The sequence below is a fragment of the Diadema antillarum genome, unplaced genomic scaffold (assembly GCF_040938485.1).
Source record: "Diadema antillarum isolate AM-2024a unplaced genomic scaffold, OU_Dant_1.0 scf00000007, whole genome shotgun sequence".
NCBI lineage: Eukaryota > Metazoa > Echinodermata > Echinoidea > Diadematoida > Diadematidae > Diadema > Diadema antillarum.
Genome location: NW_027270896.1, coordinates 4,448,672 through 4,476,523, shown reverse-complemented (window position 1 = coordinate 4,476,523; position 27,852 = coordinate 4,448,672). Strand labels below are relative to the sequence as shown.

At 38.7% G+C, this 27,852-nt stretch overlaps 1 protein-coding gene across 1 annotated transcript; it reads right to left on the bottom strand.

Annotated features, from left to right (window-relative positions):
* Positions 1-5,623: 5,623 nt before the first annotated feature.
* On the bottom strand, positions 5,624-19,526 carry LOC139716771 (monomeric sarcosine oxidase-like). Its single transcript, XM_071628309.1, has 6 exons — positions 19,410-19,526; positions 17,551-17,692; positions 16,362-16,961; positions 8,462-8,605; positions 6,323-6,405; positions 5,624-5,665 (listed from the first exon to the last, which is right to left on the bottom strand). Exons 1-6 carry the CDS (start codon positions 19,524-19,526, stop codon positions 5,624-5,626), a joined length of 1,128 nt encoding a protein of 375 aa, XP_071484410.1.
* Between the last annotated feature and the right edge of the window lie 8,326 nt (positions 19,527-27,852).

Genomic DNA, 27,852 nt, shown 5'->3' with positions numbered 1-27,852 from the left:
ATGTTATGGAAGTATAAGTGCAGATAAGACCGGAATGGCATTTAATTTTATTTGTACGTGCACGCGCTAAATTTTGTCGTTAGTGTGCAAGAGATGGTGCAAGCGTTTGTTTTCGGTCCAACACTTCGAACCAACTTTGAAGACAATGACAACACGAAATGACTAAAGAGGGCGCACTACCGTCAACACAGTGGTGTACTATTAATATCGCCTTTATTTCAAAGCACACCGTAGATAAAAATTTCGTATGATTTCTTAAGCGAGTTTGCAAAAAAGCACTCACATTTGTCTGAGTGCCAAAGTCAATTACTTTAATATATATATATATTTTTTGCGTGTTTTGTGTGTCGTGTTTAATTGTCCGCCCGTTGTTGGTTTTTTTTTCATTATTTTACATTGTTCCGACCGTGTACTCTTGCATCCTTGAGGATTTTTAGATATTCGAGATGGCCGCCAAAATCTGACATTCCTATCCATTATGAAGCGATGATGAAAACAAAAAATGTGTTTCAATACCAGTGATTCATGAAGTTCAACCACTACTGAAACGTAATACACTTGTACTTCGTATCTTTATTTAACATTTCAGCCATGCACATTATTTGTCAAATCAGCGAAAATAGTATCCAAAATGCCCGCCACACTAAGATATCCCGAAAGCGTATGCCTCTAGGATGTTTTCACTCGTACTAAAAGCTTAAATTAGTAGCTCTTTTTTAGGAGATAAACTTGAGTAGCACTTACGCGAAAAAGCCGTTAAAAAAGTTTTCAAAATGGCCGCCAAGATGTCTCGCAAGATGTGAAGATACCCTGTGATGTAAACGAGTTGTGTGTGACACGTGAGAACAAAAAACAAAAACAACAACAAAGAAGGCTACCATTCTTTCTAATTTGACAAATTCGTTCTACTGAAATGTATACACAAAGTACGAAATGCTGGTTCCATAACTCGAATCACTTAAGAACACTATTTTCATAAGGAAATACACAATTGTACAGGCTTTTTTTTTTTTGGTTGCATTTCAGATTTTGAAAGTCCTCTTGAATATCTCAAAACCTTTAATGATGCAAGGGTTGCACCATCCAGAAATGGGATTTATCACTTTCGAAAAGAGGCTAAAAATCACTTTGTTTCAATTTTCCCCATTTCAAAAGAAATGTGAAGGAGTTTCAGATATTGACGCCATATTGCGGCCATTTTGGTGGCCAGTTCGTCTGTCATCTAGGATAGGCCTATCTCAAAACACTAAAGGGAAAAAAAAGAGCAGCATCAATCCAGAATTAGCATTAAGAACTCTCGAAACATTGTCAAGAATCATAATTATTTCCCATTTCTCGTGTATGGTTGATAAGGAAATATGACGGGAATTTCAGATTTTGGCGGCCAGCTTGAATACCTCAAAACCCTCAATATGCTCAAAGATGCAAGAGTTGCACCATCCAGATTTGGATTCAGCAACTTCGAAATAGGGGAAACCATTAAAGAAACATTGGGCAGACGGTGAAGGTTCTGTCTCTGGCACCAAGACAGTGATCGCCTGTTGACCACACACCTTTGCAAAGTTTTCACCATTTAAAAGCATGTAGCTTGGTTAAAGAAAGAACTAAGCATAAAGCGATGGATTAATCGTAGTGCCAAGGTAAGTTGCCTCTTTTATTGCATGCTTGTCACTCATTCATTGCGTTTGCATTTGACTTATGATATCTATAAAGTACAGTCGACTTGTCCAGTTCGACCTCACACAAGTCGAGAAATTGACTAAGTCGAAGAAAACTTCTACCCGAATTAAAACATTATGCTGATTATAATTGTGAGGGTTAAAATTCACTTAAGTCGAGGGATTTCTTCTGATCTCTATATGTGTTTGGCTTAATCATATACAATTATATATGTTTAGAGTAAATCCAATTTCCAGGCGGTTAGCAAAGTTCCCTAAAGAAACAACACAGCATAGAGACGATAGTTTGTACAATATAAAGTTGTATTATGTTTAGAGTAAATCCGGTTTTCCGGGCTGTCAGACAACCAGACTTTGTTAAAGGGCATAGTTACCCAATACAAACATAGAGACGATATACTTCGTATTAGCAGGTGTGCAGAGCAGAGAAAGACATGAGTATAGAATATTGTTTTAGCCCTTTCTGTGCCAGGGATATTGGGGAGTGTGTGCAAAGCAGTGGAGTTGTCTGTGCCAATTGATACACAAAGCTGACATAGGGTCAAGGGGCCAGATATGCTCTTACAAGACACCAAAAAGTATGGGTCTTCAAGTTTACCTCCTCACTATTTAAAACAAAAAACAAAAACAAAAATAACAGGAGTCTCTTTGAAGTCACCCTCCGAGAACCTCTCACTTTGTTGAAAATGCAGGTCTGTGAAGCATTTGAGGTGGATGATGGCGGGGGAGACATGATGCCCTGCAATGTATCTTCTTCTTCTTCTTCTTCTTCTTCTTCTTCTCTGCATGCTGCATCATTCTGTTGACGCATATAATCATCATGAAAGGAATTGAGATGATCCTGAACGCAGACTTTCAGTCTCGCGTATTTATAAACGTGTTAACATGACTAAGAACGCATAATCAAAGAGTGACTAACAAAAGTAAACACAGTTGATTATCGAAGTGATTACGGTAACATGATAATACCCATGGTGAGGATTAGGGTAAAGATAACAACAATCATGATAAAAAAGATAAGTACGGCAACAATCTACAATACCACAAATATCCACAATGTCTGTTATTGTGATGGTCTAATTCTACTGGTCCTCGTCATTCATAAAACATATTGAATTGTACCCTTTATAGTCAATGATATAACTTAAGGACAAGTCCACCATCATAGACATGTTGATTGACTGAATGCAGCATTATTAGCAGAACACATCATTGAGAGTTTGAGGAAAATCGGACAATCCGTTCAAAAGTTTTGAACTTTTGAAATTTCTGCGCAGTCACTGCTAGATGAGAAGACTACTACATCTTGTGATGTCACATGTGTACAACGATATAAAGAAAAGATAATGAAAATTCAACATATTTTCACTTTTCTCGCTTAATAAAAGATCACTTGACTTCGCTCTTTCAGAAGGCAAGGGGAATAATATTTCCCTTAACATACGTCAGTAACAAGTCGAGGAAATGTGCATTTTTTTAAAGTAAAATTTTGTGAAATTCTCTTTATATTTTCCTTATATCGTTGTACGCATGTGACATCATAACCCTATACTGTAGTAGTCTTCTCATCCAGCAGTGACTGCACAGATACTTTAAAAATTCATAACTTTTGAACGGATCGTCAGATTTTCCCCAAACGTTCACTGATGTGTTCTACTAATATTAATGCATTCACTCAATCCACATGTATATGAAGGTGAACTTGTCCTTTACGTTTAAGTAATTGCACAATAAATCGTACGAAATTAAATGCATCATCTGTTCGTCCAGTTTGTATAGTTAATATTTTGATACAAAGTGCGACTTCGCTGGTTTGAACCGAAGTTTAAAAGTTTCGGTGGGAAGATCATGGTTCCATGAACCTTTGCTTATCATTAGCGCCCCCATGCGGCCGATCTCGTCACTAGACTTCGCGCCGTAGCCGTTCATGCAAGCCAGCACTCCGACCCGAGGCGAAGCCATGTCACAGTAGAGCTGCCCGGATGGAGTGAGTGTTGTGAGACAGCAGTTCGTAACCAAGGAAACAGGCTTCAGGTCTTTGAGGAAAAGTACAGATAACAAAGGGGACAAAATATCATGAAACAAAACGGACCAAAGCAAAATAAAACCACCTGTGGAAGTGGGTTCAGGTTTGTTAACTACTAGACACAAATACAATCTGACAAAATGTCTTTAGCATGAATTCGGCTAAAGGTGACCACGAAATAACTAACTTAGCTGTCGAACAATTATAGGGATGCAGTGGTTTTTTTTTTTCTGTGGCATCGTATGCTATCCAACTCTAACAAATTACACGACCTTGTACAAGAGACAGGTGACCCGGGGTCTAATGCTCACCTGAACAACAGTCTTCAACTTCATGAATCTCCACATAAGGTATAATGTTTCGGAAATCTTGGGATTCTGGAATTGCTGCAGGCCCCTTGGGTAACACCATCCAAACTTTGGGCACTTGGGCCCCGACCTAGGGTGGCCCCTGGGGGCACCAACACTATCTTAACAAAGTGTAATTACCTCCCTCCTCCATCCCCTTTCATTAGGTTGATGGTTCCTGTAAAGTTTGGTTATAATCAAGCCTTGCATTTTCCAGAAAAAGATGAAAATGTGAAAACCTCTGACAATAATTTATAGCAAAGTTGGTGTATTTGGAGCCACACCCAAGGCTTGGTTTTGAATATCATTTACTACAAATAGTGTTCCCCTTCCCCATGGATGATGTCTGCCAAACTTGGCCCCTGTAGGGACATCATTGCCATTTAAAAAAAAAAGATGCCCCCTTTCTCATTGATAATATCTGCCATGTTTGGTCAAAATGAAGCCCTCGAGTTTTAAAGGACAAGAAAAATGTTGAAATTATCGCCCGCTTAAGAACTAGGGCAGAGGGGAAAAGGAGGTGTTACGATATTCATCCGGTAATCCATCACCATCTCAGTGGTTGAAATTCCAACCCAACTCTCCAGAATCATATAATTATAGCTATCACGACCCTTCTCCAGAACAGGGACAGCATTACATTCATAATGCTCTTACTTTCCTTGTGGCACGTCTACTGCGGACCAGGCAGAGTACCACTCCTGCCTTGCAGTGATATCGCAACTCACATCCTCCACACAGGGAGCAATATTATCATAGCCGGAGACTTCAACGCAGATATTGTTGGCAACAAGAAGACCGAGAAAACACAGTCAATCCTGAAGGACTTCATGAACCAGTACTCTCTCACCAGCCTCATTGCTCTACACTGCCACGACGACCCGATCACCTACTGTTCTGATGACGGAAGAGCAGCATCAATGGCTTCCTAGTGCCCTCCTCACAAGTCAGACTCTTTCATAACACCAACATCACTGACTACGGTCCCACCAACGACTCAGATCATCTCATGGTTCTTACCAATCGAATACTCTCCCCAGACAAAACTACAAAGAGAGCTGCAGCCCACGCCATAATGGGTAAACCGCTAAAGAGATTAAAAATCAAGTGGAAACTGGCAATCAAACAAGAAATCAAGGAACACTTTTCGCTCCCAATGTAAACCTCAGCACTGCACATATTCCAAGAGGTCCCAGACGCCAGATGGATCAACTCTGTCACGGCTGAAATCTTTTTAGGGCAACTTACCCGATGTATGATCAGCTCCTCCCTCAAGCTACCCTTCCCATCGAGGAAGAAAAAATGAAAGCCATGGTGGTCTTCCAAACTGCAAAGCTCCACATGGTGCCTGGAAGGCATGGCAAAAGAGTGGTGGTGACAAAGAAGGAACCCTCTATGACAACCACATCAAACAAAAAAGGAACCTCCGACGCAGTCATCGCCAGGCCAGAGCACGGCAGAAGAACTCACTTATGAAAGAGATCGAAGCAGCCTCAACTTCAAAACAAGCATTGTTCTACCGACTGATCAAACGGAACAGAGACACCTTTCGCAATGGAGGAGAGACCACCTCACTCTCGCAGGCCGGCATAACATACGCCGATGGGGATGTGCTAATGGGATGGCACAAATACTTCTCAGATCTAGCACATGATCCTGCTTCATCACCCACCCAGGCAGATAGAACAGTCATCAACCCAAACAACAGCTATCCGGAACCTTCTAACAAAAGCGACTGGCAGCTTGCTCACGTGATCTCTGCGAGGCAACCAAACGATTAAAGACCGGAAGGGCAAGTGGCCAGGATAACATCAGTCCAGGGGCCCGTTGCATAAAAGTTACTATTATGCCATCCAGTGGTAACTTCCCTGGAATTCTTGATTTTGATTGACTGTTGAGTATTATTGCCATGGCATTTACCATTGGATGGCAAAGTTACCATAATTGTAACTTTTTATGCAACGGGCCCCAGAGCACCTCAAAAACCTGGAGATGGGTGCACGGAGATTACTGTTACTTGTGTAAAATACCATCATCAGATGTGGACTTTGCCCACGGTCCCTCAAGGAAGGCATCATCCTCTCCTTTCATAAAGGGAAATGCAAGGACAAGGTGGACCCCACAAACTACCGTGGGATCACACTTACCTCCGTCTTGGGCAAGCTCCTGGAGCAATGCATAAAACCGAACCTCGATAAACAGCTCGCATCACAGAATATGCCGGACGAACTTCAATTTAGATTTCGCAAAGAGTTCTCCTGTCAACTTACCTCTCCCCCTCTGGAACTCACCATAGAAATAAACAATGCCTCAAAGAAACCCACTTCATCGCCTTCCTTGACGCAGAAAAAGCCTTTGACAAAGTATGGCATAAGGGTCTCATAGGAAAACTCAGAGCTGGCCACTTGGATGTCTAAACAAACAATGTCGTCCAAGATATGTATGACGGTATAACAAGCAGAGTCTACTGGCAAGAGAGAATCTCACCATCCTTTCACGTCACCCAGGGAGTTCGACAAGGTGGAGTCCTTTCGCCCTCCCTGAGTACTTTATTCATCGATGATCTCAGCAAAGAACTACGCACCAGAAACCTTGGATGCACCTTCCTGAACAGATATTGAGGAGTCATCATTTTGACGGATGACGTAGCATTACTGAGCTCTACTCCCTGTGAACTTCAGGAGATGCTAAATGTGACACAGATGTATGCCGATAGGTGACACTACAAGATTAACCCCTCACAGAGTGCAATAGTGGTAATGAATGGGAAAAGATCCGACAGTCAAATGCAATAGACAATAAGTGGCGCCATCATCGAACAAAAGACCTCCTATGAGCATCTTGAGATTATGAAATCTGGGACCCTGCTCGACCCAACAGACACTATCACCGCAAAAGGGCTCAAAACATTCTATGCCCTCTCTGGGGTTGGAGACCATACTCTAGTCCTTATCCCCACACTATCCGCACACTTATGGAATACTTTCTGTCTCCCTCGCATGCTTTATGGGGTGACCATATACCATATAACAAAAAGCGTGATTGCCAAATTCGACCAGCCGCAAACACACCTTTTTCAAGCGGATAATCCGTCTGCCCCTTTCAGCTGCAGATGAAAGTATATATTTCCTCACCGGCTGAAACCAAATCTCACGACGAATCGATCATGAAAAACCCCTACTGCTTGGCCAAACCCTCAACCTAGACCACACAAGGTTTGAGCGACGTACCCTTCTCCATGCGGTAAGCTGCAACACCCCATTCACCTCCACTCTGAAGATCACTCCATCAAAATACAACCTGCCCAAGCTCAATGATCTCATTAACCGTTTCATGCCATACCCCCAATGGAAACGCCTCATCAGAAATACCATCGCAACAGCAACACAAAAGGACCTCACAGAAAAGATTAATCTCAAGCCCTCACTTACATTCTGGATGCACTGGACTCACAACAACCCGAGGATACTCTACCCCTCAAACCCTCCATCCCATATCATCCGACAGGCCCTGACAACAAGAGCTCAACTCCTAACATTCACATACCTGCTACAAACAAGACTCCACAAGATTTAAAAAAAAAGGATGTGGACCCCGCATACCCCCATGCAAAGAGCAAGATGAGACCAGTGTACACTGCGTTGCTACCTGCAGCTACACCACTGGAATCCGCCAAGAATTCATCAAGCAGAACAGTATGCGCATACTGGACCATCCCTCTCCTTCTAACGACTATTGCATCCCAGACTTCAATTCAGTTCACGCATGCCAAACTTCTACTATATGACCCTAACCTCCCTCAGTCTGTTCATGACAATATCTTGATGAGTTCCATTCATTCATATCTAAACTCCATAATAACCGACTGAACATCAATTCATCCAACTCTGCCCACTGATATATCAACTAGCTATTAAATAGGAAGGTGCACTATCCTGAACACCTATCTGCGATTCACGCTCGTCAATCTCCGACATAAACCGAGGGAGTGGAAAAGAAGAAGAAGAAGAAGAAGAAGAAGACGAAGAAGAAGACGCTAGAAGGAGGACAGACGGCAGACGACGCACAGCGCATGGCACACCATGTACGACGTACGCCTCACACTTGACGATCAGAATATTACCTGTCCTCAACCGACAATGACTCATGTTTAATAATAAAACATACATACGTACATACATACAAACAAAAAACAAATAAGAGGGAGGCTGTTTATATGACGTGGGCCTACATACTTCTCATCTTGTTGCCTTTTACACGCTCATATCTTTGATAGAGTTTATCATTCCCATCACTTAGTGAACATTAACTTACAAATCTGTATCAGTATGTTGGAACTTACTGTTAGATCAACGAGTAACTGTTACATTTTACCAATGACAATGGCAATAAATCGTCAAGCAGTATACCTGGAACAAGAGCCCTGAAAACTGTTATTGTCTTCGTTAGATCCCATCCTTTCCCGTGGCTCCTATACCACGCCGCGGACTCCGAGAGATCCGCCACCTCTTCGGCTTCGTTTGGCCACAAACCAAGCTTTAGATAGTGCTTTCCTGCATTACGAATGATTAAAAAAGATAATGAATGATTAAAAAAGATAATATACTACATAATATATATATATATATACATATGTATATATATATATATATATATATATATATAAACAATGTATCTTATATATTAACTTTTTTATGGATATGTATGTCATAGGTTTATATGATATACATTTAAAGCCTCATTGCATTCTTCAAGTTCTGACACATAATATCAAGTTTATTCTAATATTTCAAGATAAAAAATCAAACAGCTCGTATTACTGAAAGGGAGATAAAGTGTGTGAGAGAAAGAGGGAGAGAGAGAGAGAGAGAGAGAAGAAGAAGAAGAGAGGATGAAGTGTATTCTAGTTCTTAAGTGTTAGAGATTCCGCTCCATAGGGACATTAATTATCATTTTGCAGGATAATTACTGAATTTTTACCAGTCTGAATGTTTACGTTTTGGGTAAAAGATTTCTAACAGTGAGAAGCAATTGGGCTTCCATTTTTTTTTCACCACATTAACACACGCCAATCATTGCGTCGTGACACACTTGTATCCAACGTCATGCGCGCTTTTAAGGGTCATTTCCAAACAAAGGAACGCATAAGTTACACATTATTATTTTTTGTATATGTCTGTTTGCTTTAGGATGTCTTACCAACGAGATTAACGCACGTTATGTACTTTGAACAGCTACATTTCACAATCCTTCAGCAAAGGCGGCGTTTTTACGCGTGTTCATGCGCATGAATTTACGCGTTACTAGCGATTTCTAAAAGGAGTTCACCAGCTTTGATTTTTGTCATAGTTGAATACCAACGAGATATTATTTGTTTCGCACGCGAGGGCGTGTACATTGTAAATGTATTATTATACTCAAGTAATCCCCAATAACTCGCAATAAATCGTCCGAAGAGTTTCTGAGTTGAAGTTAGATCCCTACAGAGGACACCCTAAAGGCTTCCCTTACGAAAAAGTCCTGTGGTACTCGTGTGGTAATTACCACAGGACGGTACCACAGGACAGTACCACAGGACAGTACCACAGGAAAGTACCACAGGACAGTACCACAGGAATTGTCCTGTGGTATTTTGGGACATACCACAGGACGGTACCACAGGAATTCCTGTGGTATTTTGGGACGTACCACAGGGCAGTACCACAGGAAAGTACCACAGGACCGGTACCACAGAACAGTACCACAGGGCAGTACCACGGGAATTCCTGTGGTATTTTGGGACGTACCACAGGGCAGTACCACAGGACTAGTACCACAGAACAGTACCACAGGAACTGTCCTGTGGTATTTTGGGACAGTACCACAGGACAGTACCACAGGTCGATCATTACCACACAGCATTACCACAGGGCAGTACCACACAGCATTTCCATGGTACCACAGGAGAGTACCACACAGGATAGATCAAAAAAAAATCTGGGAGATTTTGAGCCACGTATTCCGAATGATATTTTTATCATCATTCGTCATCAAAATGGGACGTTTCTAACCAAAATGAGTAGTTGTTGGAAAACCAAATAGTGTAGGTTACTAGGTATCCTGTCTTTGAGCAAACGGGCTTTGAATTATTAGTAAAAAATATCGCTCTATCAAGGAGCTCTGAGTCGCCCTCTTATATTATTGTTATTTTTCTACATTCAAGGGATTTCAAACTCTTCACCACACTAAATACAAAAGGGAGAATCGGATTACTTACAGTAGACTGAGAGTTAACTGACAGTGACAACATTCTATACACGATTGACAAACTATCATAGTGATTGCTCCTCGCTCATACAGATTCTGTATGTCTTTTATACACCCCTTTACATCATTCATAAATGGGAAACTGTACAGTAGTCTAGTGGAAATACTACATATTCATATACTGCTCTCTTTCATATTTCTAAACCGTGAACTTACACAGACAGGGAATATCCCCGAGTATCCCCTGAATACACCAAAAACCCAATAATCTCAATAAAATAATCTGCAAGGATTTTTTTTTTATCAGCTGTTGAAATTTAGTGGTGTACATGTATTGATAAATAACAACAGTGCAGTTTAACAAAGAATCACAACTATCAAAAAACCAAAAGCTTATCAGAATTTAAGACAAACAAATAATGATAACCAAGCTTCAGTTCCTGTATACATGAGTAATTTGAAGAAAACCTGTTAAATCAAAACATTGAATAGCACAGCCATGCTGCAACTGTATTTTCTCAACTAGTCGTCATAGACTCGATTACGGGAGGACAAGTTACTCTTGTGTGTGTTTGTGTGTGTATGTGACTTGTGTGTTTGTGTGTGTGTGTGTGTGTGTGTGTGTGTGTGTGTGTGTGTGTGTGTGTGTGTGATGTGCATGTTTCTGCCGAAATATGATATATGTTGTATGTTTCCTGCGCAGATGTGTCAATAAATTCCCTGAAGATGCGAACCATTCCCCCACCGACTCTATCACTGCATACGATACATTACAACTCATACAAACGATTAATTCACAAAAAGTACAGAGTATGACAGGGTTTATAACCGGTAGGTTTTATCTTGCTCACTGTTAAGTTTTGTGTAGAATCAGATAATCATTGTAATTAAACATATTAAAACAACAATTACATGGCAACACAACTGTATCATGTCAACAAGTCGTGATGGACATGCACGACACACGACCAATGCCGAGCTATAGGTATGTCCTTGTAGTGCAACTGAACAACACAATTTTCAGTGTGTGGGACTGAAATAAGTTTTTGTGGACGTGAGTCAATTTCTTTACTATTTGAGACAGTAATATAGAAAAAAAGGCAGAGAAAATACCATTATGATAATTGTTGCACAAAAAAGTAACAATGAACAGAAGTTGAAGTGAATCTAGCATTTTCGGAGTGCTTCGAGTTACCCTCGTTCATTCGACAGAATCGCCATGCCAATGATGTCACAGCGCGGGGTTGTGATTGGCTAACTAAGGTCGTCTGCGACTTCACCAAGTTTTGAGCATTTTTGGATGTGTACATGGATGCTATTTTGCTGGATCCTGACCCTGTTACAAGGTATTTTTCAAAAATAGTGGTATTTTTGAAAAGCTAGATAAATTTCGCTTCGGATGATGTATGATTTTATTGGGCTCAGAAACAACTGATATTAAAAAATCTGATCTCGAATAATAAACGTCACCATAAAAAAATCATATCAGAACTCAACTCCCGCTGCCAGTCCATGGGTCTTTCCCTGAAGCCTGCAAAATGTCGAAGTCTGTCAATTTGTAGCGGTACTCCAAGTGATATCTCATTCCGTATTGGTAATACAAAAATAGATTCACTGAAAGAAAGCCCACATCAGTTTTTAGGATCACGGATATTTTTCAGTGGAAAATCTAATGAAGTTTTTGATTATGTACAAAACGAAATTAGAGAAAAAAATGCAGAACATCGACCGATTACTGGTCCGCCCGGAGTACAAAGTTTCCATATATGTCCGGTATCTATTACCTGCCATGAGATTCATGATGAGTGTGCATACACTGAATAAATCACATCTTGATGTATTAGACACTATGACAGACGGCTACCTAAAACAGTGGTTAGGAATCCCAAGTCGAGGGGCAAACATTGCAACCGTACATCTCCCGCAAGGGATGGCCATCCCGCGCTTTTCCGATATTTATTGGAAAGCCAATTGTTCAGCTTATACCAGATCAAGACTAGCTGGTGACGACGTAGTTAACCACGCCCTAGACTCCACGTTGGAACGCGAGTCGAGGTGGACAACAAAGCAGTCCACTGTAACCGTCTGTCACAGTGTCCATGTGAAAGCCGTAAGTGAGCTTAGAGTACAGACCAATAGCTCCTGGACTTCAGTGAAGAAGACAATAAACAAAATACTAGAGGATGATGTTGTAAAATACTGGAAAGAAAAGATAGAGCCACTCCTTTGCCAAGGAAAATTTACAGAACTATTACTGCTCGAGAGAGAAAACCTCATATGGAAATCCATTATGTTTAATCTCCCTCGAAATGTTTTAAAGTTTGCAGTTAACGCGTGTATTGATTCCCTACCCTCTTATTCAAATCTATCCCGTTGGGGAAAAAGACTAAGTAATAAGTGCCCCTTCTGTCCAAATACAACAGGGACCCTACACCACATTCTATCACACTGTCCATCGATGTTGGAAAGGTATACTTGGCGACACAATAATGTTCTTAAGGTTATCCAGACCCTTATAATGAGCACAGAAATTAATAATTTCGATGTTTATTGTGATGTAGGGGACCACACGATTGCAGGAGGCACTGTACCCCCGCACATCTTGGTAACTAACCAACGCCCAGATCTTGTTGTCGTATGGCACGATCCCAAACAGATTATGTTAGTAGAGTTAACAGTTCCTTTTGAGAGCAACATAAAAGACGCTCACAAAAGGAAGATAGAGAGGTACAAAGACCTGGTTCGAGATCTGAATGAAACCGATTACGACACCTCATTTGAAGCGATTGAGGTCGGACAAAGGGGATTCATTGACGCTGAAAACAAAACTCGAATAAAGCAAATCCTCGCCAAGTGTAACTGTAACAAGAAACCAAAGGAGCTGTACAATGACCTAAGCAAGGCTGCACTTCTAGCTTCTTTTGTCATATTTTACAGCAGACACGAACAAACATGGTCTGATGCACCGTATATGTCAGTATAATCAGGTTTCGTATACAGTACCAAATCCCAATTCAATATGTTATCAAAGTTTAACATATTGCTGATATTATGTTATTGTTGAAAATGTTATGTGATAATATATTGTATACACAGGTAAATTATTTGAAACTGAATTGTATGTTTAATATAACGTTTTCTGATTGTGTGATATTATCATTTTTGGCAACATTAGTAGTATTTGCACACACCACCTACACATAAACGTTGGAAAGTCAAATCCGTCCATCATATGGTTAAATTCAAAAGTTGTATTGATATATAAATCTGGTGATTTAAGTTTGTTTTAATATTTTTTTTGATTGATTTCCCTCACATTTTGTATAAGTGAGATATTTTAATAAATTTTGGTAGATGAAATTATTCTGTGAGGTGAAATATAAAAATATAAAATGAAAACGGGTTTTAAACAGTATTAGGTGGCAGAAGATTTGATCTTATTGCCTTTTTTTCTTTTGCTATAATGTACCCAGTTGTTTAGTAGATTCAGGGCACCCTCTTGGTAGATTACATCAATTGATTGTAGAGCAGGCTTCAGAGATGTGTGTCAGGCCCTTTGTGGGAACATTTCTTTTTCTTGAAGGCGACCATCCATCCCCAGTTATATTTCTTTATTGTTTTAACCCTCTTCTGGAATATATATATATATATATATATATATATATATATTCAATGTAAACATGGTTATGACCTCAACGGATGAAATATTATTAATACCCTTTATGTAGATGATTAAACGTCATTATTAAAGTAAACAAAAAGTATATATAGATACACATTTTATTAGAATTCAACTCTCATTCTCAGTTCATGGGTTTATCTCTATAGTATGCAAAATGTTAAAGTTTGATGATTAGTATAGTATATGTGTAATATTCTATATTTGTATATGTAATATGGAATTAGATACACCGAAAGAAGGCTCATTACAGTTTTTTAGGACCACGGATTTTTTTTTTTTCAATGGGAAAGTAAATGGAGTTTTTGATTTTGTACAAAACGAAATCAGAAAACAGAAAAGCAGAACATTGATTGATTATTGGTCCACCCGGAGTGTGAAGTTTCTATAAACGTCCGACATATATATTTTAAAGAATTGATATAAATTTTATTATGATTGTTAGTGTTAAATAATATTGTTGATACTGGCACATTAATCTCACGGATGTTATTTGTATTGTATGTTCAATGTGTACCTGCAATTATCTAAAGAGATAATTGACCTGGTTATGTATAAACATTTTCTTGAATTAAGAAATGATTCAATCAAAATACAGTCTATTCTCAATATTTGATTTTGTGATTTTAACCTCACTTTTATCCTCCATGTACTATATATTTCTGAGTGTGGGGACTTTATATTTTTACATGTCTAGTACGTTTTGTCCTTTAACATAAAGATGCAAAAGAAATCGTTGAAAAACATTGATTATTCACGGAGATATCGCAGTTTGAAAAGGAGACGTTTTCTTCGGTTCGAGCGGTCATGTGAAGATCACCGCGACCGAGCTGAAAATAAAATAAGCGTCTTTTCGAAGGCCTGCCGGTTGACTGAACCCTACATCGCCCGAGTTGATACAAATGCATTTGCAAGCTCCAAGGAAAATCAAAGTTCAAAGATATTGGCGATGCAAGGTCCATTTGTTATACACACATAGGTTAAAGGGACTGAACAGTTCTGGTTGAGGTGAGGATTTAACTTTTAACGTTTTGCAAGATATTCAGAAACTACTCTATGTGATGTCAAAGAGCGTGCAATTCTATGGGGTATCAAAAGTTTATTTGATGAAAATCGGTTTTGAGTGGCTGATATATCCAAAAACAAGGTGAAACAAAGAGATCCTAATGAAAGGCGTGGCCTGTTGCCTTTTACATTATCACTTTTTTGGGATATTTCAGTCATTTTAAAACCAATTTTCATCAAATAAACGTTGAATCCCTCTTAAAATTACATACTCTTTCATATTTCATAAGAGGTTTCTCATTATCTCACTTAGGAATGTTACAAACCTGAATTCCCACCTCAACCAGTACTGTACAGTCCCTTTAAAGCTAATCACGTTAAAACTCCTATCCCATGCCACAAGTTACGTAATACATGGCGCTTGAATTCCCCTTGTAACGCAAAAACAAAAACAAAAAAACAAAAAACAAACAAACATTGTGATAGATACGCGAAGCGTTTTACCCACTAGGAATCAGTAACCTGAACGGTTTGAGGAGCGCTGGAGTCAACAATGTAACAATCTGTACGCGGTTAAGTAATTCAGTTGTTTGAAAATGACTTCAGAGCATGCTCGGCAGGCACTACACACGGATGGCTGGAACGACGTGATAATTTGCTACAACTTTCCTAGCTTATATGATAGGGAGCTAAATTGTGAAGGATCATTCATTTATCGTAGTAGTTGTTTTGTGCGAGGTAGCACTACTCTTTCTCATTTGTTTGTTTATATCGTTTTTGGTTTTTTTTACTTGTGCTTAAAATACAGTCTCGATTCCAATTACTAGATAAATTTCTAATGATTTCACCACTTACTGGAATGTACACTGTATATATGACTACACGATAAACATGTATTTGATCATTTTTGTTATTTTTTTTTTACGTGGGGCGGGGGGACATACTCTGTATATAATACAAGATGGGTATAAAAAAAAAAACAGAACAGCAAAATAAATATTTAATCAAATTTGCCTGAGAATGAAAGGAAAAAAAATAGTGCCTTAGCATGCATCTAGTTATCTAGTAATCTATCTAGTAATAATTCAGACAATGGCATATTGTGTAAATTATAGACTGAGCGAATATGATACCTGATAACTTTTCCTTTTTTTCAATACGTCATTGTGTAATATTATGCTTATTCTTTCTGTCAATTCTTTGTAGAAACATTCTTGAAATGAATCTTTGATGAGAAGAATGAATGAATAAAATGAAGAATGTTTCTTCATGGAGCGTTCACTATTCTCTTTGATTTTTACTCCAATTATCAAAGTACAAACAAGTAAAAAGTTAATGAAGAAGGAGAGGGAAAAAAAAGAAAGAGAAGAAAGACTTGCCATCTGGATATTTGATAGGAGGAAGCACGTAGCTATCCCAGTGAGCAATAGATGGCATCCCACGAAATCTTGACAGGTCTGTGGCGCTCATTTCTGCAAGGACCACTAGAGTTCTCAAACTTTTATAGTCAAGCTTCTTCTCCGGTGGGAGGAGGTGGTAGAAATTCGTGGAGGCGCCGCAGCAAAGGAGGACACGCCTCGCCAGAATCTCCGTGCCAGTTTTTGTGGTGACTTTCACGTACCCTTCTCCTCCTCCTCCTCCTCCTCCTCCCTCTCGTTCATGTCGACCACCAACCCCCTGATGCTCCTCCGCAACCTTGACGACGACATCGTTGATGATGCGGCATCCGTTTTTGAGAGCGATCCGTTGCTGGGCGGAGACCAGAGTTCGTGGGCTGATGAAGCCGGCCCGATGGGGTGTCCAAATGCCCTCCGTGTCTTTCTTTACACGTAAGTAAGGGAATTTGGAGTGGACTCCTCCGGAAGACAGGATCTCATGTTTGATTCCCAGGGAGTCTGCAGTCTGTCTGCAAGCCTGGTTTGACTCTGAACCCTTGGGATCGAGGAAGAGGCAGCCGACCTCTTCGTAAAATTTCAGACCTGCATTATTACGGATGAAGGAAAAACCGGGTTTAAGGTATGCGTACATTTTGCATTATGATATCAGGATAAACGCATTTTTTTTTCATAATAGGAGACGCTCTCATAACTTCACGTTGAACAAGAAACTACTTGGGCTTGCAATACAATATGAACGTATTATTGTTATCATTGTTATTATTATTGTATGCATCTACGTAATGTACAGCCTGTAATATTATCACATGATCAATTTCAGCATGTCATATATATACAGTATTCCTCGGATTTGTGTTTTTACCTTATAAAATCGTGTTATTCACTCTGGTTCGTTTTATTCCATTAATGTTTCCGCTGTTTTGGCACAAAATGGACTACAATGGTACCTTCAATTCCCTTAGCAAACAAATGGCTACATTCTACATCTTGGAATGTCGAGTAAAACATGGAAACAATGTGTAATTGTTTTCAACACAGACCAAAGACCACGAAGACGGGATAGTTATGTTCATACATTTTGTAATCATAAACATTGGGAATACCTCAACAAACATATGGGATGCGTAGGCCTATATTATTGTATCATTATATTCCTGTGTCTTCTCTTTACCACTTTCTCTCTCGATGTCCCTGTAGCGCTCGATCGAACGTTTGGCCAGCAAGGCCCAAATGGGGTCCTGGTCCAACTCCCGCGTGATGCGCCCCTCATCATAGTGGCAGCCGAAGATCTCCCTGTCGGGGGAGTTCCATTCCTGGAAGGATCAAGGGGCGAAGATAGCGAGCAGAAAAAATAAACGAACAACAAAACATGAGCAGTGACAATAATCACATAATGCATTATAGGAATTAGTTGTTGTAGTATAAACTATCGGAAAGAAAAGTAACAGCACTGATTTATCTTTATTTACAATGTATTTGTAATCTGTTTTATTTTCACAAGGTACTTTCAGTTGAAAAACTGATTTACAAAGGGGCCCTGCATAGAAACGATACAAAATACATACAAAGTTACATGCAAAGTACAAAAGTATATGAAACAATACAAATGGCTTACAAACTCAATACAGAACAAACAAATAAATTATAGGCAAAACATATTTAACAAAAGGCTCGGAAAACATTTTCCAACGTTTTTTCCAACATTTGCATCCTGCATAGATATACATCAATGAAGGAAAGACATGAGGGGAAATATTACCATCACTGCCATTCCCCTGGGATAGAAAGAGGGGTTTATGTATCATCTGTTTTAGCAGGTGTATAGTTCGAGCAATAATTGTTCTGCCGACTTTATAGCACTGATCGATATGCAGCCAGGGTTGTGAAGGCTCTACCTATCCAGGAACCGATCTCTACATACAACACCTTAGCTGCTTAGGATTAAGCATTTTATGTCCATTACACCTCATAGTGTACATGCAACTGACGAGTAGGCCCTACGTGTCTTGCCACAGAACCCCCCCCCCCCCCCCCCCCACGTTCCGGCGTGTTTTTACGAACGCACTGAGGAGTGACTGCTGCCTTGTGGGACATTCGTCCAACATTCTCTATGCATCATACAGTAGGATTTTGGCACGAAAGTATGCTATCAAAGATAGTGCAACAATTAATAAGTATTACTATAAGCATGCAAACCATGCACGCGCATGCACCATTTATTATACGTTGTATGGGCGCTAGATGTCGAACACTGGACGCTTGAAAACCCCAATACATGCACATGTTGTTCTGACATCGATCCTATTGTGAGGAAACGAGAGTGGATATACTTATCCCAGATTGTCAATGATTACTGCGATACTACGTATCACATGACTGTGGTTACACCATTGATCTTTAACACGGTCCATCAATGGATAAACCAAAGAGCCATAGTTGCTCTTTGGATATGTCCATGGTTACATGATACTCTTTCTCTCCCGCTCTCTCTCTCTCTCTCTGTAAAAAAAGAGAGCCTTTATAGAGTGACTGGTATTGTTGGGTCGTAGTATTGTCACTCCATGAAATAAAGGCAGACGAAAAAAAATGCCATACGTTCCAGAGCTTAATTTACGGAATTACAAACGAGCAAACCTGTCTTTGGTGTATGTCAACAAGACGAGTGCTTACGGTGTAAACACGGAGATGCGAAGATACCTATAGGTATCTTCGCATCTCCGTGCTTACACCGTAAGCACTCGTCCACTCGTCTTGTTACAGGGTGTATTAAGCGTTGTCTAATGCGTTAACTGAAAAGAAGTTGCAGTACATTGTATATAGATATAATGAAATACCCGCTTTATGACTATTACAAAGGGTGTTATATGCACAATTCTCGCACTTTCCAAAAGGTAAAAAAGGGGGAAAATATAGCTAACACTCTTAGTTTAACGTGTAGGTCAGGCAGATACGAAAATGAGTGACACAGATTCGGGCTGTCGTGAATCAGATGGCGATAATACATGGAATTAATAATACACGTATACTGACCTCGTCTGTAGGTTCTCGAGGCCCGATCAAACAAACTCTCGTTTCCCGTTTCAGTGACAGCCACCTGGCGGCCGCAGAACCCACCATGCCACCTCCGACAACACAGACGTCGTACATCTTTGGCGGCTCTTAGCACATCACATCAACCTTTCCTCGGTTTAATAGTGCAGGAGTAGGGCGGTATTTCCCGTACGAGCATACCGGTGGTCTGTACTGTGTAGTATCGAGGAAATTCGGCAAATAGGCCCTTCAATGTAACAATGCCCATTATCATGCATACACAGTCTAACGGGTATGCTGTATGACGAACAACACAATAAGAAACCCAGACGCTCCAACGCACACAGTTTTGGAGTTTACTGGCACGCGCAATGGAAGCATAAGCTGTTCGTAAAGTTACGAATGACTTGAGCGACTGGTGATCAGTTCTTGTGCTGAATTATCGAAATAAGTATTGATGTGCTATATAAGTATAGCACATCAGAACTGATCGCCAGTCGCCTGTAAGTTGTTCGTAACTTTGCGAACAGCTTTATGACCCCCCCCCCCGTGTGCCTTTTAGTCGAATTAGGAGGCTACGTTTTTGTTGTCGATCCTGTAATGCCCAATCGGAATATACTGAAAATAAGGTCTTTTTTATATATTTTTCTAAGATGCGTACATTTGCGCATGTTAGTTCGTTATCATTGTGGTACGTTCGATCTTTCAAATGTAGAGTATGTTAACTAACTCTGCTAAACCGTTGTCCAACATGTTTTCCAATTGTTGATTTAGAAATACAATCAGTACTCTGTATTTTGATTCGCTGCTCTCATTCAAAGCACGCATATTTATTGTTGCTATGCACGGAATGCACCTTGAGTGAGCTTTCAGCACATTGAAAGAGTATTACCTCTTTCAAAAGCAGGGGGTAATATAGGTTTTCCCGGCCAATTTCGCACTTTTGTCAGTCCATTTAATAAAAGGTTCATTCAATTCAGCGAAATCCTCGTCACTGCACATTCTGTCATTCAAAATTGCAACTTGTTCGTTCAATTCAGCATTTCGATCAATGAAATTCGCACATGTGTCTTTCGAATTCGTAAAACAGGCATTCAAATTGGCACGTGCTCTTCAGTCATTCAAATTCGCCAGCACTGCACTGGCGGAAAATGGTATTTCAGTCATTCAATTTCGCGTATGGGTAGTCAAATTCCAAACATGTTCATTCAAATTGGCGTAATGTTATTTCTATTTTGAAAAGATGAGAACCGTGATTTATACGTATTTGAATTTGATTTTTTTTTGTTTCATCCACACACTGTTAAGTACTTAGTACAGGACGCACTGGTATCTTTGACCCTCACTAACTCAAGTTTGTTGTTCTGTAACACCCCTCTTCTTTCATACATGATATCAGAACCATACATGCACCAGTACCATAGATTCAGTTTACTTTCTTATGTCCAGTTATGGCAGCACATGTTAGATTCAGGCGGATCTCTCAAGAAGACATGCAGGGAATCATAGAAACATTTGAGGGTAATACTCTTGAGAAATTGATGGCTAGGAGCTGATCCAAGAACATTATTCATAATGATGATTAACGCAATATAGCACCCACCAAATGAAAATCATGTGGGTCAGATGATGTATCTCCAATGGTTGTAAAGAGTTGTATACAGTATATTGCTGATCCCTTGTGTGATATTTTCAACAAGTCTCTTTCACAAGGAATTGTTCCACAAAAATTGAAATTAGCAAATGTAATCCCTGTATTTAAAAAGAATGATAGCAAATGTATAGAAAATTATAGACCAATTGCTTTGTTGCCCATTTTCTCAAAGATCCTTGAAAAAATTGTGTATAAAAGATTGGATGATTATCTTCAATCATATAGTGTTTTGATTCCACAGCAATTTGGTTTTCGGAAAAAATGTTCCACGAGCATGGGTGTCTTGAATTTAGTGAATACTGTCGTTAATGCTATTGATAGTGGCAGGTATTGTATTGGTATATTTTTAGATTTGTCGAAGGCTTTTGATACTATTGACCATTCGATACTCCTGTGTAAGCTTGAGCATTATGGTATTCGTGGGGTAGCTCTAGCTTGGTTTAAAGATTACTTGCAAAATAGACAGCAATGTGTAACGGTAAATGGAGTTAAATCACAGTCGAGGCAAGTAACATGTGGTGTTCCACAGGGCTCAGTCCTAGGCCCTTTATTGTTCCTTATTTATATTAATGACATTATCAATTCATCTAGCTTGTTTACTTATTCGCTTTTTGCAGATGACACTTGCTTACTTGCCCACCACAACTATTTGTTACCCTTAATAAACTCTGTAAATGCTGAAATTGGTAATATATTTGAATGGTTTTGTTGTAATAAACTATTATTGAACACTAGCAAATCTCAATATGTTGTATTTAGATTAAGAGGGAAAAGAATCCAAAATGACATTGTTCCACTGGTTATAGGCGGTAACCAGATTGATCGAAGCCACAATGTACGATTCCTAGGCGTTATAGTCGATGAATATTTATCGTGGAAAGACCACGTCAGTTACGTCTGTACTAAAGTTTCTCGTAGTGTTGGTATCATATCCAAGTTACGTCTCTATTTACCAAAAGAAACCTTAATTACTCTGTATAATGCCATAGTTATGCCTCATTTAATGTACTGTAATGTAGCTTGGGGAAATACTTATAAGACTCATATAGATAAGTTGATTGTTCTTCAGAAAAAAGCTGTAAGGTATATTACAAATTCAAACTATAGAAGTCCAAGTTTGCCATTGTTTATTCAACTTCATATTTTGCCATTTGAAAAATTAGTTATCTTGAGTTGCTTGATTTTTATGTTTAAGACACAAGGTGATCCGAAATCTTTCATGAAGGATGCGTTTGTGTTAAATTCTACCGTTCATGCTTATAATACGCGTAAAAGTAATCTCATTCATCAACCCTTTGCAAGAACTCAAACTGCCCAAAATTCATTTGTATATGTTTGTATTAGAGAATGGAATAATTTGCCATTGAGAATTAGGTCAGCCTCATCACTATCCAACTTTAAACGTACATGTCGCATCTATCTTGAGGGAAATTTGTAAAACAAGAATTGATCAGGGAAGCTGAATTTAAAAGTATAGTAAAATAGAAAGTATCTTTCTGCAATTTCATGTGAATTATATGTATGTGCATGAGCGTTTTTGTGACACGTGTTTGTGTGATTGAATGTGTGTGTGTGCGCGTGTGCGTGTGTGTGTGCTTGTGTTGCATCTGTCCTATGTAAATATGTTACTATTATACGTCTTGTTAATATGTTTAAAACTTTAGTATGTTTTTGCTTTATGTTTATCCGGGACCCCTTTTTTTACAAGCTCTGCTTCTTTTGGGGTCCCAAACCATTCATTATTCTTAATGCTGTATCCTTTTGTAAAATGTCAAATGTTTAATGGATTGATTAAATAAACTTGAACTTGAACTTGAATAATGAAACATGCAGATGAAAGAAATAATCACGATGTAAATTGAAACCTCCTTCTCCCTATTAATGTCAAAACAAACTTAAGACTAATGTATCTGTGAATGAAATAATGCTATCGAACATTATAAACACTTGCACATATTGTGAAAGTACTGTTGTAAAGATGATATCAGAATAAAGAATGAATACGAAAATATGAAATGTTATGATTCTCGCAAACAATACCTATGATGAATGAAAATGAATAAAGGAATACGAGCATAAACGTGTCTGCTAAATTGACTGCAGTAGATGCTAAATTGACTGCAGTAAATGCGAAATTGGATGCCCAAGAATGAATTCGAATGAACGAGCGCAGCGTATACGTGATCACGTGACTATATCATGCTAAATTGAATGAACGATTTGCGAAATGGTGCTTGTATTACGAATAGGAACTTAAAAAGTGCTGATTCGAATGATGTTAAAGGTAATTTGAATGCTCCAAAATGAATTTGAATGAAAAGATTATAAAATTGAAATACCGAACATGCCATCTAGGCTATATTGTGCTAAATTGAATGCAGCAATTAGGAATTGGACTGACAAAAGTGAGAAATTGGCCGGGAAAACCTATATTACCTTTCATGCATGGTAGTGTGTCAGTTAGTAATAACAAGTCGAGGGAATTTGTACTTTTCATGAACAGTATTTTCTTAGAATTCTTCTTATTCTCTGTATCGTTTTCCATACGTGACGTCACGAAGTGTTGTACAGTGTACACGTAGTCTTCTCCTTCATCGATGGCCATGCACCAAGCCATGAAGAATATTCAGAACGTTTCTACGGATTGTCCGACTTTCCGCAAACGTTCATGATGTATTCTGCAAAATGATATTGCTGCATTCTCTCAATCCACATGTACATTTGGCTTTCAGTCGCCTTGAAATAAACACAAGCCAAGATGCATTTAATACCACTGCATACATGGCATAAATCTATGTCCTTTCAGAAATCGCCGTCTCACCTCACAGCTATTTTCTCGCCCTATGTTGAAGGCAGCTAGTTCTGCATCGCCACTTTTTTGAGTGTGTTACTTCCTTCACTAAATCTTCATTTTAAGGCTTATCTTTAAATCGGCATGTGCTAAAATACAGTTTGATTATGTAATCTGAAGGTGAACAAAAACGATTATTAATCTAAATTTTCTGTGATTTTGCGCACCTATCATTTCGATGCCGCACAAAACTTCAATTTAAAATTTCAGCAGTTTTCCAGATTGTCTCCCTCTTCTCTCTGTCTTTCTATCGGTCTATCTGTCTGTCTCTTTTCTCTCTCTCTCTCCTCTTATTTTCTTTTCTTTTTCAGAGGCTCCCGACAAAACGTGTTCACACATAACCTCTTTTCCATATTACTCCACTGCATAAAAAAATTGCTGCAGTACTACGGAACAGTAAATTAATCAGTGGGGAAAGTTAATTTGTATTCTGTATCAGACACACTTTAATATAGGTTTTCCCGGCCAATTTCGCACTTTTGTCAGTCCAATTCCTAATTGCTGCATTCAATTTAGCAAAATTTAGCGTAGATGACATGTTCGGTAGTTCAATTTAATAATCTCTTCCTTCAAATTCATTTTGGAGCAGTCAAATTGCCTTTCTCGTCATTCTAATTAACACTTTATCAATTTAAATTCGTAAAACAAGCACCATTTCGTTATTCGTTCATTCAATTTAGAATGATATAGTCACGTGATCACGGACATGCTGCACTCGTTCATTCAAATTCATTTTTGGGCATCCAATTTAACATCTTTTGCAGTCAATTTAGCGCGCATGTTTATGCTTTGGTTCTTTCTTTAGTTTTTTTTTTCAACAAAGTTATTGTTTTGCAAGCGTCATTACATTTCATATTTTCGTACTCATTTTAGAGATTTTGGCAACAGTTTTTTTTTCTTCAATGTGCTTAGTGAGTCTTCCAGTCCGAAGATAGTGTATCATGTGGCCACAACTTATCTGGCCGTTGAGCGCTTTATTCCGAGTGTGTCGGCCAGTTCTAGGAAGTCATGGTTATGATCATCAAATTGTAGTCTTTTTCTGTCTTCTTGAGAAATACGTCTGTATTTAACTTGTGCTGTCATGACTGTAAGAAGATGAAGTTAATCTGTCACGTACGTCTGTAGTATTGGTACATGTAGGCCTAAAATGACATGTATGAAAGAAAGGGGGCGTTACAGGACAACAACGTCGAGTTATACAGGGGTCAAAAATATGATACTTTTACTGCTTAACAGTGCGTGGATGAAACAAAGAAGTCACATAGAAATACGCGCTAAAATGTTATCACCTTTTCAAAAAAGAAATAACATGACGTTAATATGAATGAACATGTTTGGAATTTGACTGCCCATACGCGAAATTGAATGACTGAAATACCCCTTTCGGCCAGTACTGGCGAATTTGAATGACTGAAAAGCACGTACCAATTTGAATGCCCGTTTTACGAATTCGAAAGGAACATGTGCAAATTTCATTGGTCGAATGCTAAATTGAACGACCAACTTGCAATTTTGAATGACAGAATGTGCAGTGACGAGGATTTTCGCTAAATTGAATGAACCTTTTATCAAATGGACTGAAAAAAGTGCGAAATTGGCCGGGAAAACCTATATTATCGCATATACATATATCATATTATAGACTGTTGGTTTTACCAAGGTCAATAAAAAAAAGGCATATATAGCGCCTTAAAACAGTTTAGCCTGTTTAACTACGCTTGTCCATGATTAGCAGTAAAAACATTAATAACCTTAACACTTAACATTCCTTCAAATTTTGCAACTTCGCCCGAATAAAAGACCTATGTGATAAATTTTCATTTATTTCATTTCAAGCAATGTAAAACATTTTCATACACAAAATAACACAATAGCAATACAATGTAGTAAGAAAGAAAAATACGTGAAGTTAAGAATACTATACGCATCACAAAAGCAAGTAAACATTGAATTAAATCTACAATTGCAGGAAATGGAGGAGACATGCTAAAAAGCTAAGCTTGTATTTTGCAGTCTCCTCGTGGACAAAAAGACTAAATAACATCAAAGAAGCGATTTGCTAGATATATTATAAAAGGTGCACAACACATACAGATCTATACAAACAAACAAACAAACAAACAGACGGACTAACAAACAAACAAACAGATGGATAGACAAACACAAGCAACGAGAAAGATAAAGAGAAAAAAACAGTGAAGGAAAAAGAAGAAATTATTTTGAAAGAAGAAACAGAAAGAAACATGAGGACAGGAAAAAGGCGAGAAGGGAGAAGAAATGAAGGGTCTATACCAACACACGCGAGGCACATCGTGCGATGGATCACCGAGGTATACGTAGGAAAGTAGATAAAAGAAAAGCATGAATATATGACGAATAAAAAAGAAGGCTCAAAATTAATGGTAACTAAAATGTAACTCATTCAGCTGTATAGGAATTTATTTACTATGCCGACGGGTGGAATCGCCCAATCGCTGAGTTTACATCGATTAAAATCGTATCCCTCTGAGAACGATATTGAAAAAGAAAATGAGGTCATCCTTACAAAGACACCACGATGGGAGTCTGGTATATAACCTTTATTATGACCAAGAGGAAGACACTTCTCAAAGCTGGAAATAACCTAAACGAAATATTCACAAAGAAAATTATGACGGTATATATATATGTTTTCATGAAATTCAGTAAAAATGATATGAGTATGCCAGTGAGGCGTTCTATTGCACATTCGTACGCAAAATATAGAGCCAAGTGCTGAGCAATACTCAGTAGATTACGTACGTAATCCTCCCTTACCTCTTTCTCTGACAATGAATCAACTGTGCACAAATTTCACACAGAAACCTATGGGCAGGTGTTATGATTTGGCAAGGAGAGGGTTAAAAGGATGGTACGGTCTCGATTGAGAATTGGCTACAGGTTTCAAACTTATGTTTCGAGATTTTTTTTTTAAAGACAATAAGAAACCTCTTAGGGGCAATATGAAAGAGCACAGTCATAATTCTAAGATGTATGCACAGTCAAGAATGAAAATTGGTTTCGAAATAGCTGAGTTGTCCAAAATAGAGGCAAACTGAATAAACATGGGAGCCACCTTTTACTATATGATCGCTTCGTTTTTCATCATAATTATGAACTTTGGATTCCTCATAGAATTGTATGCAAAAAAAGTAACGGCTGAATACTCTCCTCAACCAGTACTACACCATCCCGAAAACATGAATAGCCTCTCAAAGAGGTTTTTGAATATTTGTTTATGCTCTACTACACAACAGAACGTAACAGTATTAACTGCACGACAAAGTAGTGCTACACACCTGAGCGTAACAGTATAAAGCCGTCAGACAAGATGGTCCCAAACGTAACTACAATGGAATAAAACGGTTCGACAATATCTAAGATAGAAATATGAGCAAGTACATGAAGACATCGTCAATTCGTAGTACAATGTATTATGGAAGACCCGGCTTTTGGAACGAAAGGAGAAATTCTTCAAAAGTCTGCTCCTTTTTTAATCATTTTTTGTTTGTTTGTTGCAATCTCTAGTGTGTCATTTATCTTTTCGTATCCTGTAATGATCTGGTAATCACTAAGAACCTTGCGACATAACATGTGGTTTTAAGCATGGTATGTGAACCAACGAACAAAATGTGAAAAAGTGATCTGGCAAGTCGTGAAAAAGAAAAACGATTTGTATCAAATTAAAGTGCTGGCATCATATCTGTTAAAGGGTTATAGAAAAATAGAACTTGCTTGCATATTCGTTTATTTATATATTTTGACTGAGGTGATATATTCTCACTGCAATTTTCTTTTGACTCATTATTTTTGACGACTGATCGAGGTAACACGGTCAATGGCAGTTTGACCACTTTTTCCTGTCATCAACACAAAGTGAGTTTGTTACACGCATAATACTAATACCACTACTAATATAG